A 16,007-nucleotide genomic window follows, 5' to 3' on the forward strand; every position below is an offset into this window, starting at 1 on the left:
GCACCCGGGCTGGGGGAGCCCCTGTTTTCCTAAATGTACCTTCCAGGCTGGGCAAGGGGCGCACGTTCGCTCCTCTCTCACGAATCCCGGGCAGTCGTCGGGTTTCTCCCGCACTCGTTTTTTTTTTTTTTTTGCCCGGGAACCACATTGAGTCTTTGCGCTCAGTTTTGTCAAATTATTTTCACTTGGCACCGAGAGCTCGTCAGGGCGGGAGGGAGGGATTCGCCACTTCCACCCTCGAAGAAAACAACTTTTCCCCCGTGCTGACCGCCCTTCTTTGCCGGCAGGTGTGCGGAGCCTCCGGTCAATTCGAGTTGGAGATCCTGTCCATGCAGAACGTGAACGGGGAGCTGCAGAACGGGAATTGCTGTGGCGGCGCCCGGAACCCGGGGGACCGCAAGTGTACCCGTGACGAGTGTGACACGTACTTCAAAGTGTGCCTCAAGGAGTACCAGTCCCGCGTCACGGCCGGGGGGCCTTGCAGCTTCGGCTCGGGGTCCACTCCTGTCATCGGTGGCAACACCTTCAACCTCAAGACCAGTCGCGGCAATGAACGCAACCGTATCGTTCTGCCTTTCAGTTTCGCCTGGCCGGTAAGTGACCGACGCAGGCAGGGGGGCCGCGCGGAGGTTCGCACTCGCGTTTACCGAGTCCTTTCTCTTTGAGAGAGGGATATAAGAGCTTTGGCTTAACGCGGCACTGAGGACTTTTTTTTTTAGAGGGGGTGGTTAGGGAGCAATATTCGTCAGGCCGCATCCCCGCTGCCTTTTGCCAGCTCACAAAAACGGGGGTACTAGAGATTTGGGGGCAAAGCTCCCAGGAAAATGGGTTTAACTTGCAAATTGAGCGTCCCAGAGTAAACCAACCCCCCACCCCCCGTCCCGCGCCAGAGGTTATTGTAGATGATCTTTGCTTAACCAATTAAACGCTGTGAAAGGCGACTCGGCTCAATTTTGGCCTTCGAACGCCGTCCAAATTGGCACATTCCCCTTTCCCGTGAACGGCCGGGAGGGCGGGTGTGTCCTTCCTGGAGGGTGTGGAGGGAACCCGTTTCCCGCTGCTCCCCAGGAGATTTTGGTGCGTGTAGGGGCGCACTCCGGGCTGGGAGAAAGGGCCAGGGCGTGGGGGCAGCCACTGGAGGTAGGGTGACTCGGGAGGGTCTCTAGGCCTTTGCCCGAGCTGCCTCCGCCCCCTGCCGGCCCCTTCCTGCCCTCGCCCCCGCTCGGTATAACCTGTGGCCTAACTTCCAGTGTTTCCCGGGCTCCGGAATAGCTGTGTTTGCAAACTTCCCCGGGAAGGGCGGGGGGTATGCCCTTGTCCGGCGGGTGCACGGTCCCCGCAAACCTTCAGGAGTGTGCCAGGGCTTGGAAAGGGCTGCCCGCTAGACGCAGTGTTTGTGGGTGCAAGTACAGTGATCTCAGTTTGAGAGCCGCCCGAGGCCTAGTCCCCCACTGGCAGACCCCACAGCAAGGCCCTTGCAACATCCCAAAATGGGTGGAATGAAGATGAGTGAGATTGCAGAAGGGGAGGAAAGGGGAAAAATGTTGGTGCCCTCTGTCCCGTTCCTCCTGTCGGAGAGGCGTGACTCATTGCCAAGACCTCAGCTTGGCCCAGGCAGTGCTGGGAGGGTGGGTGGAGAGAGGGGGAGCTCTGTCCCTCGGAGAATACTCTCCACCACGTGCTTTGATGGGGTGTACTCTGCTGCCTCCTATCCGCAGGGGCGGGTGCTGTGATTCGCAACCGGGGAGGAGAGGGTAGAATGTCTGCCTTGCTGTGTGTGAAGCTTGGGGTGGCTCTCGCGTTTACAGGAGCTACCTTTAGAAAGTGCCCTCACCTGTGTTGAAGATAAGACAGTTATCAGAAACATGCCCTTAAAAGGGGTTTATAAAAACCTGTGATATGTGGAGTTCTCTGAGAATGAAGGGGTGCTTCTGTTGCGGGATTTCATTTTTATAAAGCAAGTTTATCTTGTTTGTTAATCCCCTATTAGGGAGAACTTTAAGCTAAAGAGGTTAGCCACATTTTTAATCTGGCTGGGCCCAAGTTTACTGTGAATACTGACTGCCCTTGAACATGTGTTTGGAGTTTCAGGAAGGGGCCTGCAGGTGGTTCCACCCTCCAAGAATCAGTCCCCAGCCCCTTGCTTTTCACAAGACCATAAAAGGAATCTTATTAGTGATGTGGAAAAGCTGCAGGCCTGGCTGAGGTTCATTTTAGAGAGTAGGGTCAGAGGATGGGTAGAAGCAGGGAGCCTTGCTCCCCAGGCTGGCTGGGGAAAGTGACCTAGAAGGTGTGTCTGTCTCCTTTTGACACCTGGCGGAGAGTCTTGAATGGGGAAGGAGAAGTAGCATGTGAGGGCAGAGAGATGATTGATTTGCTGGTGCTCTTCTGTGGTTCCAGGCCCACGGGTCACCAACCATGAAATAGACTTTCTAGAATGAAGAAGTGGGGGGTGCCCCTGGGGCTACACTGCAAGTGTGGTTCTTTTGAAGTTAGGCCAATGTACGTATCACTCACACATAAACAAGTCTCCACCCTGCTGTCCCCCCCCCAAAAAAAACTGCTGTGAAATATAAGCTTTACTTCCCAAGAGAAATCGGAGTTCAGGTGTATTGTTTTAGTTTATTTTTCCGAGTGCGGTTGGAGAAACACCACAGTCTGTAACTTTCAGGAATGATTCCAGGGTGAATGTTAACTGAAGTGAAAGCACTCAGGTAGCCAAAGGAGCATGGAAGTAAATAAGCCCAGCTTCCTTCAGTTTGGTGATTAAACGTTAATAAGCATGTCTAACTGATTTCCTTGAAGTGCTAATGACTGAACTTAGCAACAGATTCAAGATGTAAAGGATATATGGCTTAAAAACAAATCGAACCTTGAACTTCCAGCCCTCTGAGTTCCTAACTCCCTGTTATCATGGGTATTCCCAAATCTGCTGACAGTGGAAGAGCTGTGGTTTGGGGGCATGGTCAGAGTTCCTTTTAGAAGGTTGTGTTATTCATGTCTTTTGTTTGGGATGGTGACCCCAATTAAACAACTGCTCATGTCTGGAGAGGAAGAGGAGGAAGCATTTCGGTCAAATATGAAATATAATCCACATCCCAGTGTCTGTGTGGGAAGCATGGTGGAGGCGGGACTTCTCGCCGGGTACTGTCAGATTATGTCCCACTTGGTGTCCTCCGCCCCAGCCCCAGTCCTTGTGGTAGTTTTCATTGGTGGCTTGTAATCCTCATACCAATGCTGCTCCAAGGGGCTTGACTCAAAGCAACTTGCCTGATTTATAATTTACAATTGGGGACCTGGTGATAGTATAGCATAGTGAGAGATAATTGGGCTTTAATGAGAAATAATTTGGGGATAACCATTTAGAAATCACTGAAATGGGTGAGTTGCCCCTCCCAAACTTAGTTTTAATTCTTAGTAGTACCTGCTTATTAAAAATACATTACCAGTGTCATTAGTACTACCGAGCCCCAAAAGCTTTGTAGGAACTCAAAACCCCCATTTGTGGTTGTGACGCACTGCTGGCTCTTGGGTGAAATAAATCTAGAGCTACTTGGGGGGAAGCAGTCGAGGTATCTGGTCTCTCAACCTACAGTTAAGTGCCACTGACATTGATGAAAGGCTTGCTGAGATCCACTTAACTTTTAAGAAAAATCCAGTGAAGTGTGATTCTTACATGTTAGAGAGGTGCCAGCTTAAGGCCTGAATGAACAACTGCCACGGGTTTGGGTAAATCGAATGCCACAGGTTAATCAGAATATAATTGACAGTCCTTGCTTTTTATGTCTTAACCCATCTCTAGTTCCTAAGCCTTCACAGATGTGGTGTGGACACGTGGAGGGCAGAGGGAAATGGTCCGTCCCATCTGAACCAGCTGATTTTTGCAGCCAGGATGTGCAGTCTGTATAGTTAGGACGCACACAAACAGTGCACGTGTGTGCGTGTGCTCAGCAGGGGACTTTCTGCGTGTGGAGAAAACACCCTTTGCCTTAAGACACCCACCTGAGGAAGGTGATGAAATGACGTGTCTGCTTTGCAAAACTGGGCTTGGGAACACAGAGCTGTGCCCACTTTGCACCTAGTGTCTGTAGCATGGCTGCTCCCCAAATGGAATCCTGATTCTGTTCAAGGTACTTGGCTTCTAATAGCTGTTCTCTTCCAGGTGTAACCTTCTCTGTGTTTTCTTCCTCCTTGTTGTCTTGTTTCTTAGCAACTTAATCAAATCAAACCTCCAGTACTTATGAGTTTGCAACCCACCAACTCCCCACCCATAATTCTTCAGGGACTTCAGATATTTTTAGGGAACTGTGAAGCTTTTGGCAAAAGGACTGTTGGGGGAGTTTGATGGGTAAGGAGGAGACGCTGCAGCCACACAGAGGTGTGTAGCCTCCTAGAAAACCAGTTATCCAAATACTGCCTAAAATTCGTTACGGTGTAAGAATGGGTCATCTTTGGATGTATATGCAGTTAGCATGGTCATCCATAAAGGCAAATATTTCTGAGACTTCCCTCTTGGTGAACTTGAGAAGCATATTCCTGTCCCCTTCCTATCCCCCACAGCAACCCCGAGGTTAGGTTCTGAGAAACTAAGAAAAGTGATCCTTGGCTCCAGCTCTTCCTGTACATTTAAAAAAATTAGAAAAATAACTTAAACTGTTTTTTAACGTTAGGAAGATATTAGGATGCATGAAAAATGATGATTCTTATGTTTTCTAGAATGTTAGCAGAGCTGAGGTGTAGGGTTCTGGGTTAAGGAATGGGCTGTCTTTATCTAGGCTCTTGGGGCAGAGTGGCCCTGTTGTGACTTCCTTGCTAGTTTGTGATTTCTCGTGGACTGCCCTGTGGCCCTTGTATTTATGTGTCAGTGACATTTGTCACTGGTGCAGTGCATGTGCAGGGAAGAAATTCCACAACATGGCTCCCACTGGTTAAAAATGATATGTAAATAGTAAAACATTCAGAGCCCTCTACCAGATCAGCCCAGTTTTTATGCACTTTTGGTAAATAAGTAGAAAGGCTTCTTGTTCAGGCTTGCTCGGTGTGAACCAGTGGTTGTGCTTGGCTGGCTTCTCGGTATTCTATCTATTAACCTCACCACCCTTTTGTAACTGGTGCATTTAATTATCAGTGGGATGCTTTTCAAACAGGTAAGGGTAATGATGGGAAAGGGGCGGGGGCATCTCATTGAGTCTCAAATCTGGATATGAGTTCAGGGGCCCGCTTGGTGGGTCTTTGAGGTGGGCTTTCATGAGAGAATCACCCTTTGTAACCAGATCAGACTCTATTGAAATGTCAAGCCCTTGCAGACTAAATGGCTTTCTATGACTAAAATCTTCTTTGACTGGATGCTGCGGGTTAGTCATCCTTTCTCCACACCTTCTCACCTAGCCAGAATCCTATGGTACGTGGATTGTTTGTGCCAGTGTGTTGCGTGTGCACACATGGAATCTCCGATGCCTTTATTTAATGTTTGTGACTGGACTATTTTATACTCTGGCCACCCAGACACAGAAAGGACAATAGTGTGGCCGAACCGACTGAAGTGAGGATTATGGAGAATAATGTGGCCTCTCCAAAAATAATGCTAATACAGGGCCAGCAACAGGAAGTGACAGTTGAGTCAGCAGAGTACACGGCCCCAGACAAACCCCGGGCAAGTGCCTCTGTACAATGGCCCCGTGGGCACATGGGGCATTCCCAGGGTGTGAGTTCCTCGGGGCCCGCCTGTCACAGTGGCCTGGGGTTTTGGACGCTGCACGCGTGCAGTTTGGATGGTGGTTTGTTTGTGTCCGTCAGCTTGGCAGGAGAGGAGGCAGCCGCTTCTTAGGGCTTGGTTTGGCTGCCACTGTTGCCAGGAAAAAAGGAAGCTTCCAGCTGCCAACACAATTACCTTTGTTTCTTACATCCCCCTTCTTAATGTGGCAATTAAGTGCTTACCACTCTGCCCAGTGCCAAGGTAACCACTGCGGAGTGGGATGGGCACAGCACACAGCCCTCCCGCAGCCTCAGTGCTGAGGGCAGGAAGGAGGTGCTTGGAGGGGACCTGGTGGCCCTGGGATGCCTTTGAGCTTGGATGCCAGGAATCTCCTAGGTAAAATTCCACGGAAGTGCTGCTCCCCAGAGGTGGTTCTGGAAGCTGACCATCCCTCCTTCCTGCTGCATGGGAATGAGAACCTGAGAACCTACCGCTGTGTTGTCAGATTTCCATGGGCCTGGAGCTGGGAAGGGACAGAAATGATTCACTCTGCAAACCCAGACTGGAGGTCTGTTAGCAACCCATGCCTCCTGAGGCTTTGCCCCCAGACCATTCTCCTGGGCAAATTTAAGTGGGGGAAAAGATAAAAGTCAAGTGATTCTTCATAAGAGTCTTAGATTTATAGTATGAAACCAAGAAAAAAAAAACAGGTATTTTCTTTCTTTTTTTTTTTTTTTGTATGAACTTACCAAGTTTGAACACACACTGGGTTTCGCTGCTGCTTGGGGTCAGATTTGCAGTGGCTAATTAACTGGGTGTGATGTGATCCTAGCAGATTGTCGATTTCAGCCTGGTACCCTGCTCTGATGACATAAGGTGTGCATGGTCTGGGTCTCAGAATCAATGTGTATTCTGGGATGTACAGAGGTCAGGCGTGGGCCTGGGAAAAATTAAAGCTCCCTAGCAACTAATAATCATTGTCAAATTATCTTGATTGTTGATCTATAGTGTGGGGACGGAGTGGGTGGTGAGAGTGCCTCGTAATAGGGGCCTTGCAGGGAATCCTTTTCTCCGATGGCTGGCAGGAGGGATCCTCCTGGTCCAGGAGGTGAATCCTAGGACCATAGTCCCTTCCCCGAAACAAGGAAAAAGAAGAAGGTCCAGGCCACTTTTATTTTTTGGCAAGGCTTTGTTGCCAACGCTGCAGTCCCCGGCCCTCACCGCACATCCACCTCTGAGAAGGCGGTTTATGGAAAATCATGGTGTGCAGCATCTAGAGCTCTGCAACTCTCTTCCCTCCCAGTGGGACAGTGTTGGTTAGCAGCTTCTGAAGTCTTTCCAGTTCTGGCAGGGATGAGCCTGGTAGACAGCTTGGTCTTCCAAGTTCTTGTGCAAGACCGAAGGATGCCTTCTCCCTTGAGCACGAAGCAGAGTTAACACAGTTGCACCAGCTCAGTCCCAGGACGCCTTCCCTTTCCATGGAGTCTGTGGGTATTATGTGTTCAGCGCTGTGCGAGTCTGTCATACTCTGGGTATCAGTGCATCTAATCAGAGGATTAATTACAACAATATGTGGAAGTGAAGAACCTGGGTCTCAACGTGACCAGCAAATGAAGGGCCTAATTATACAGAATCAGCCCCACATCTGCCCTCATTTTGACTCGGCTTGCCTCAAATCAGTAGAGAAATAGAATTTCTTGCTATGCTCAGGGAAGAGTCCTGTAATTTATAGGAAGTCCTCGGAAACTGAGAGGCTGTAGGTAAGGTGTAACTTTCACTTATAAAATATTAACGACGGCAACAATGAGTCTGGACCTATGGCCACTAACAGTGGAGGGCTGGGCATGTGCCCTGGCTTGCCCAGTTCTGCTTGCTTTTCTGAGTATTTTCCCACAGTTATCAGTGAACGAAATGGAATCCTGCTCTGCTTTGAGTATGAAACATATTTCGGCTGAATTCCAAGGCAGAGTCTATCACAAGATATTTTTATATTTGGAGACAGCCTGCTGTGAACAGTAAGCTGGCTTGCTTTGAGTTATGAATGAAGCTCCTTTTTTTGCCTCCTCCCGTTTTTGCCTTTACCTTGTTAGGTGCCTTTTCTTGGTGAGTGTGTTTCTGGTGACATGGCATTATTTGATCCCTATACGCCCCATTTCTGATGCATCTGCACCTGCCAGTGTGTGACAGTGCAGGGACACATAAAAGGACACATGTGCCTTTTCTCCCCACCCCCTGCAGATAGATTTCTCCAGTGCCAAGACAGCAGAGAGAACGTTTATTTAAACCCTGGTGTTTTGTGAGACTGACCTCATCCTAAATTACAAATGAAGATTTGAGTAAAAGCGGGAGAGTTTGCTAATGGCTTGGATTTTGGGGGGAGGAGGGATTCTGAGATAAGCCCGGAAGATAAAAGGTGCCTTCAGTATAGTAGCTGGCACCTAGCCAGTGTCCAGGGACCTTGTTTTGTTAGAGAACTCTGATTATTCCTGGAATGTTAGACCGCAGTGACAGATAAGTTCATCAATAAATATACCCTTAGATGTGTGGTTATTTCTCCCTTTCTTCCCCAGGGCCTCCCGCCCCAGGCACCCCAAGTTAGGTTGCTGCCTTTGTCTTGGGAGCCTCTGTACCTACCCCCTCTTGCTTCCTAGAGTCACCTGATACTTGTGGGAGCCGAGATGGTCTCACACAGACAGGGCTTTCAAAGGGGTTCTGAAAAGGAAAAGGGGGCCTCCCTGGAGACTGCCCCACCAGAGCCCAAAGTGTAACCTTAGCAATACCCGGCCCTCCTGGATGGGCCCCCTCCCCCGGTAGAAAGACCTGGTTCGGTTAGCTTAGAATAAATTCTTTGTGTGTTTCTCATGCACCAGAATAGGGTCTGGAAAGTTTTGGAAAACTGTATGCTAAATGCTCACCTGTAGGAAGGTGGCATTTCCAGTGAGGACTTTGAGCTGCCTGCATGATGACCACTGTGGGTCCCCCCTTTCAGATGAAAGGAATCAACCTGCCAGATGTGGGGTGGGTGCTGCAGTGGGGAGGGGAGTTGGGTAACCTCAGTTCAACAGCAAACAGAGTCTTCATTTGGCTCTATGGTTTTGTTGGGTGGGGTGTGTGGGCAGGCCAAGAAAGTAGGACATTGAGAGCTACCCCTATTTCTGATGACTGTGTCATTTGTCTGTTTGCAGAGGTCCTACACTTTGCTTGTGGAGGCGTGGGATTCCAGTAACGACACTGTCCGTAAGTATCACACAGCAAAGGACTTGTCTCCAAGTGTATGTTTCTGGAAGCACAGTGCTTGGCATACAGTACCTGCCCAGAGCTGGACCCGTCTTCTGGGTGCCTCGGCGAACTTCCGCCCCCCTCTCTGCAAACCTTTCAGTGGAGTCTTTTCCATAACCTCCCCTAGACTTGCTTAGATTATTAAGTGGCCAGGACAGATTCCCAGTTAACTTGGTCCCTGAGTATGGGACATAGATTATCTTTGGAATAAAGATCTTAATGGTTTTACAACTTTAAAACCTTGTAGACTGCTGAAGGATCAAAGTAGTGACTTTTTAGAAGTCCATTTAAACTTTAAGTGAGCGTTTAATCTCTCCTCTGAAAGATAAAGCTGGCAAAGGTGGTGCTGGGCTCTAAAGACCGACCTTGAATTTCACTTGGTGGGCAGGTGAGCTTCCAGCCGGTCAGAGTTTCCCACACTGCGCACTGACAGACCTTCCATTGAAGTGGAATTCCAGAGCCTCCCGGCCATTACCCTTGCCTTGTCCCTTTCTGAAAGATGACTCTGTTTTTAGTGCAGGTTGCTTTACAAAGTAGTTGAGGTTGGATTTTGGTGGGGAAGCCCTGGAGGGTGTCTATGGAAGTGGCAGCAGCCTGGCTTATAAAGTAATCTTTGCTCTTTATGGTAACTTTAAAAACTCTGTTCCTCCTCACTTGCCTAAACTGTGAGTTCCCTTTTTGTCAGCAGGATCTGGGAGGTTGTCATTGGAAAAGTTGATTCACGCTGAAATCTGAGTCTGCTTAGGAGGAAGGGTTGGTCCAACTTTTTGTCTTCGCCTTCCATTCTCTGACTGTCTCATCCAATTTTTTTCCCTGCTTCCCTGACCTTTTCTTTGTGGTGTTATTGCTAATAACATTTCCCCCCTTTGCTCACCTTGCCTTTGTTTTTTACTAGCCCAGTAAGGGTTTGGTATATGTTAGGTGGGCTGCTTCTGGGCTGAGGGGCACCTGTGTCCCACCTGTGAGGTGTGGTGGAAAGGAGGGGCGTGGGACCAGCCTTGTTTGTGGCTGATGCCAGTCAGGGTCATGGACTCGTGTTTGCTCCCTCCCTGCCTCGCCACAGACGTTGGGATTGTGTGAGTGTTATGTCACTGTGACCTGCTCACAATGGTAACTAAGCACTGAGGTGATGTGGGGTGGAGAGAGAGAGAAAAATAGGTTCTTTGGAAACTCTGGAGAACTCCACTTTAGATATCAAAACAATCTGGAGTGACCATCCTTGAAGTGGATCCTACTAATAGTAAGGACTGGGTCAGGAGACCCATCGGGGCCTGCAAGGGACTCCTGGACCTCCCATGGCCCTGCAGGTTCGGTAGCTGTTTCTTGGGAAGGTGGAGCATGTGTAGAACTGCCTACTGTTGTGTACATTTTGGGGTAGCCCCATTTTGGAGCTCTGGAGCACAGATCATCTGTTACTGGAGGTAGAAGCAGCTCTCTGGAAAGGCACAAGGAGGATTTGGGGTTGGGGCTAGGGCTTTGTGACCTCTACTCTTGAAGAGAGGGGGTGCCACACAGTTACAGAAGGCCTGCAGGTCATTGAAGCTCACTTGTGAACACCAATGAGGAAGGTGAGGGTTTGCTGGGAGTGCCTTATCTACTTGTTTATCCAGCCTCTTGGCATTTCCAAGTTATTGAATTTGGCACATTCAAAACCGAATTTGACGTCTTCTCTCTCCAAAAGCAGGTCCTGCTTAGAGCCCTTTATGGATGGCTGGTATCGGCCTTTGAACATGAGCAATGAAAGCCAAAAATCTGGAGGGCATCCTATGTACTTCTCTCCCTCCGCATCCTTATTTCATCCATCTCCAAGTTCTGGAAATCTCTCCAAGGTAGCACTAGAATCCTCCTGCTGCCTCCCACCATCCCCTGCCGCGGCACTGGTCCAAGTCACCATCTGCTCACACCTGAACTGGAACAGCAGTGGCTGAATTAGTCTACCCAAGTCCATGCTGGTCTGCCTCCAGTGCCTCCCCCATTCTCCTGCCAACTGGGTCTTTTTGGAGCATAGTGTTCTGTTACCTTTACTAAGAGCTTCCTGTTGCCCTTGGGACAGGTCTCTGGCCCATAAGGCCTTGCAGAGCCCAGCCTTGTCTCCCTGCCAGCTCCATCTTTACATGCCACGTTGTCATTCATGGTATTTGTATTCTAGTCACACCCCACCAGTCACTTTTCTGTCCTCGAGTACATCACATTCTCCTGCCTGGTGCCTGTGCCACGTGTCCTTTGCTCTGCCTGGAATGGTTTACTTTTCGTTCTTTCCACCCTCTGTCCCTCCCAAGCGACTGTCCTCCGTGAAGGCAGACACTGAGTGATATATAGCAACCTACAGAGTTGGCTGCTCTTCGGGGCCCAAAGAAGTTGCGGACATCCTAGCTTCAGACCAGAGGATCCCTTCTCACAGCAGCTCTGCAGTGAACCCTCATGAGTAGGGCCCGGCCCAGACGAAACCCAAATGTTGTTCATGTGTCGGCAAGTATTGCTGGCCCTCCTGACATCAGCCCTCCAAAGTCATTTCCATTACATTTCAGGACTGCAGTATAGAAGGGTACAAATTTATCTTTCCGAGAGCAAAAGGCTTCAGTTTAGTGTCCTGTTCCATAAATAGGTAAATGAGAACGGGCATTCTGAAGACCAGGGTTTGCTGCCCTGTCTAGGTCTGTGGGTTGGCGAGGTCCTGGGGCTGTGCTCAGACTTGCCTTTCCTTACCTACTCCTTGGCTTGTTGTGGGTGCTTCATGCTCCACCTTCATGCAGTTGAAGATTGCAGGAAGGCTTGGTGTAATACCCTTTTTCAGTCATGAAGTTTGAGTATCAAGTGAACTACCCCAGATACATTTATAATGCCCCGAGCTGATAGGAAGTGTGATTCAGGCAGTTTAGAAGAAGCCGGCAGCAATCTTGTTTTCTGTGACCCCAAAGCCAGAAAACATGTCACATACACTCTGCCTCTCAGCTGCTAGGAAACGTGTGTCACACAGGTGTGAAGTGAGTTACACAGATCTCTTAGACCCATTGAGGAGTCTGAAACAATTGCTTCACAGCATTTCTTCCTGGAAATTAGTGGAAAGCATACTAACCCACTGAAAATGACTAAGCTGTTGAAAATGGCATGTCAACCTGTGCCTGTCTGAATTGGTTATTGTTAATACCTGCCTGAGAGAAGCTGGAGCCTTTGAGCCCTGGTGAGTGTGTTTAAATAATTCATTTATTAGTAGCTCATAATCACCTGGTAATAGCTCACTACGCTTTTTAACTGAACCAGCAGAGCAAACACACAGTTAATGGAGGGACATTTTTGTCATTCTTTGGCCGGTGTTTATTTGCAAAACTTAAGTTAGTAGAGTGTTTTTAGCAAGTTGTTCTCTGCATGCTGAGGTGTAAGTCTGCCAGGATGCGGGCTTGTTCTAGGCTTGTCTTGCCCACAGGGCAGTTAAAGAGACCCACAGGGCGAGCACTGGGGCGATGCTGGAAGTGGAGTGTGGACGAAGCCACTCAGGCTTTCCTCCTGCTCTGCTCACCTGCAGGGTTCGCATAGGCTTGTAAATGAGCACAGGCCCTGGGCCTGGAAAAACAGGGGTGTGGGCGGGTAAGAATCACAAAGACATTGCAAGTAGGTCCTAACACGGTCTCTCCAAGGTGGCCTTGAATTTGACAAGGCGGTGAAGGGTTGGGGCTGGCAGGTTTAAGAAAACAAACACAAGACCAGGCTGGGGTGCTGACTTAGTACCTTGCTTCCTTTTCACATCCCTCCCTGGACTCCAGGCACCTGGTGTTTGGTGCTGCTTTAGTACCTGTCTGATTCTAGATTATAAGTGGCCTCGGGGCAGGGAACCATGTCCTTCGGACTGAGAACTGCTTGGGCTCTGGGCTGTTTTTCCTCACTAGGGACTCTTTACTGAGCGTGACTTGCCCCCAAACCCCCTCAGTCTATCTAAAAACTGGGGTGTGTTCCTTTTTAAAAATCTGTTCTCTGGGGAAAAGGCAAAAGGTGAAGTACCTCAAGTTCTTAGTCTTGCTATTTAAATGTCAGCTTAAGATGGTAAAGTCCTGGCTGGTGTGCCTCATTGGATTGAGTGCTGACCTGCAAACCAAAAGATCACTGGTTTGATTCCCAGTCAGGGCACGCACATAACCTTGGTTGCAGGCCAGGTCCTCAGCTGGGAGCGTGCCAGAGGCAACTGGCTGATGTTTCTCTTTCTCCCTGTCTCCTCTGAAAATAAATAAAATCTTAAAAAAATAAAATAATATAAAAATCAGCAATATTTTTTAAAAGGTGATAAAGTTTATAATTTTTAGAAAATGTAACTTCTTGGCTTCTAGTAAAGAGTTTGGAAGTAGATTCTTTCTAAAGCGAGACACAAAACTCTTAAAACCAGAAGAGAGATTGCTGACCTTGACCTGGAATAACGGGCATTTCTATAGGAGCAGCATTCCATGATGGGCTACTTCCTATGATGCGTAAAGAGCCTTTGCAAATCACTGTGCCCAACAGTGCAGCAGAAAACGTGATAAGAGAAGCAGGTGACAGTTAACAGGAACAGATAAATGGCTCTGTAAACGAGTGGAAGGGTGTTCACTGTCACTTAGTTAGATGCTAATTACAAGACATAGCTCTTTACCTATCAGGCAAAGATCAGAAAGTGATAACACCGTGTTGGGAAACAGTTTCCTGTGCTGGTGGGTGGACAAATTGACAGGATTCATTCTTGGTAATTCGGGGTTGTCTGGGGTTGTGCGTGACCTGAGCAAGCACTTTCATTTCTCAGTTATTTCTTACTGATTAAACCACACGTATGGGCATATATTCAAGAATGTTCGTGTGTCTTTGCTTATAAGCCAAAGGCCAAAACAACCTCCTTGCACGTATGTCGGGACTGGTGAAATTATTTCATTGTCTTTCCAGATGGTGAAATACTATACACCCATTAAAAGAGAAAATGGTAATGGTGGGGAAGGGGATTTTCATTTTCTGCCCTTTTTGTACTGTTTGAACTTTGTACCCTGTGCATCTATTATTAAAAAGAGCCAAAAAATGGTCAGGGAAGAAGGCTCTGATGTGAATGTTAATGCAATTAATCTTTGTTCTTTGCCTCTAGAACCTGACAGCATTATTGAAAAAGCTTCTCACTCGGGTATGATAAACCCCAGCCGGCAGTGGCAGACCCTGAAGCAGAACACGGGGGTTGCCCACTTTGAGTACCAGATCCGTGTGACCTGTGATGACTATTACTATGGCTTCGGCTGCAATAAGTTCTGCCGACCCAGAGATGACTTCTTTGGACATTATGCCTGTGACCAGAATGGCAACAAAACTTGCATGGAAGGCTGGACGGGCCCCGAATGTAACAAAGGTGTGTGGGTGTATGCTGAGTGGGTTAACTAGCTCTGATGGTTGGGTTTGGTGTCCACTTCTCATCTGCACGCCCCCCCACCCGTCAGGTGGCTATCTTAGGTGGGGTGAGATTTTGGCTTTTTCCTGCTGCTCTTAGGGTTGGCTGCTGACAGCTCACAGCTGCTCCTTCTTTCAAGCGTTGTTGGCCACACAGGAGCCACTCCATTCCCTGTCCCTCTAGTTTGGTCTGAATCACAGACATGGGGGAGCAAAGGCCAGGCCCCTTTGCTTTAAATGTGTTACAATTCATGCTCTAGAGTCTTCCCCTGGGGTTAGGTGGAAGCCAGACTCCAGCTGAGGACATGCCCTTGCTCAGCTCCTACCACAGTCCCATCTGCTTGCCCTCTCCCCCGTCTTCCTGTACCGAGTCCCCTTCTCCAGCTCTGCTTCTAAGGACTGACCTGAACAGATACCAGGTGGACGGGGTTAACCCCATCAATGTCAATGTCTGAACAGATGACCCCGTAGTACATGACAGCCCCGGGGCTTGGGGAGGCCTTGAGGCAGACTTTCACTAGGCAGTCTGTGGGGCTGCGGCATTGAGGGGGTGGGGCTGGTGGTGGGCCTCAGCACGCTCGTGTAGAGTTGAACCCATCCTCGGAGATACTGGGGTTTGGTTCCGGACCACCACAATAAATTGAGTATTGCAATAATTCCAGTCTTACTCTTTCTGCTGTTGAAGGATCTTGCCATCCATTTGGGGGGAAAAAAAAAAAAAAGCAAAACACCCCATACGTGTGAAGCACAGTAAAGAGATGTGCATGACCCGAGGTCTGCCTGTGTAAGCTTTCAGCTGTGCCACCTACTGCTGGCCCCTTCTACTAGAATTCAGTGGAATATCACATTTGCAGATACCAGAAATCATCTGTGGTCTTTATACCTTTACAAAATTTGAAGGCATGGCAAATTGATGGGTAATTCTAGTTAATGATAATAGACCCTCATGGATATTAATGTGCTCTGCTTGTTTCACATAATTTGAAAAATTCTTGTAAGAAACTCACATTAAAAATGAACATCAGAACAGTGGTTGAGGGGCAGGCAGAGAGTAATTTGCGGATGTCCTTGGCCAGTATTGTTTTCTTCAACAATGAGATAAGAGTTTTAAAGGGCTGGCATTTTTGGGATCCAAATGAAAGACAGAATTGATAAACACATTTTAAGCAGTTGGCTTTAAAAACTCAATAACCATTTTAGCTGGTATTTTTTTATGTCTGTTCCAATTATTTTTTTTAAATAAAGGAGGCAGAATTGCTTTGGGAGGGTACTTTGGAATGGCTGCTGAATTAGCCCAACGAAGGCAGCCTGGTCCTCTGTGGGTCCTGTGGGATTTTTGAGACACTAGGCATTTGTGGGGGAGCATTAAGGAGGCCGGGGCTCCTCTGAACTCCGCCCTGATGGGACAGAGTGGGTGAGATGAGGAAGGATTATACCTCCTTTTTTCCTTTGGTCAAGGGTGGGAATTAACAAGGAAGCAAGGTATAGCTATTGTGTAGGGAGACTGGATGAAGATCCGCTTCCCCCATCAACTTCCGTGCATTTTTGTCCCCAAACAGTATCATGTTTTTGAGGATCTGCTAGCGTGGCCTTGAAGTTGAAAGCTGGGTTTGTTATTTGGGCACCTCCCATCTTCCTCTCCTTA

At 48.4% G+C, this 16,007-nt stretch overlaps 1 protein-coding gene across 1 annotated transcript in view; it reads left to right on the plus strand.

Annotated features, from left to right (window-relative positions):
• The window catches only part of JAG1 (jagged canonical Notch ligand 1), a 35,537-nt gene that overhangs the window by 724 nt on the left and 18,806 nt on the right, over positions 1 to 16,007 (plus strand). Inside the window, exons 2-4 of the mRNA XM_037136447.2 lie at positions 288 to 593; positions 8,881 to 8,932; positions 14,070 to 14,324. Of these exons, the coding sequence (XP_036992342.1) occupies positions 288 to 593; positions 8,881 to 8,932; positions 14,070 to 14,324 (613 nt within the window). The remainder of the gene's footprint in view (positions 1 to 287; positions 594 to 8,880; positions 8,933 to 14,069; positions 14,325 to 16,007) is intronic.

The sequence above is a fragment of the Artibeus jamaicensis genome, unplaced genomic scaffold, assembly GCF_021234435.1.
Source record: "Artibeus jamaicensis isolate MK-2021 breed Jamaican fruit bat unplaced genomic scaffold, CSHL_Jam_final contig_685, whole genome shotgun sequence".
NCBI classification, from domain to species: Eukaryota; Metazoa; Chordata; class Mammalia; order Chiroptera; family Phyllostomidae; genus Artibeus; species Artibeus jamaicensis.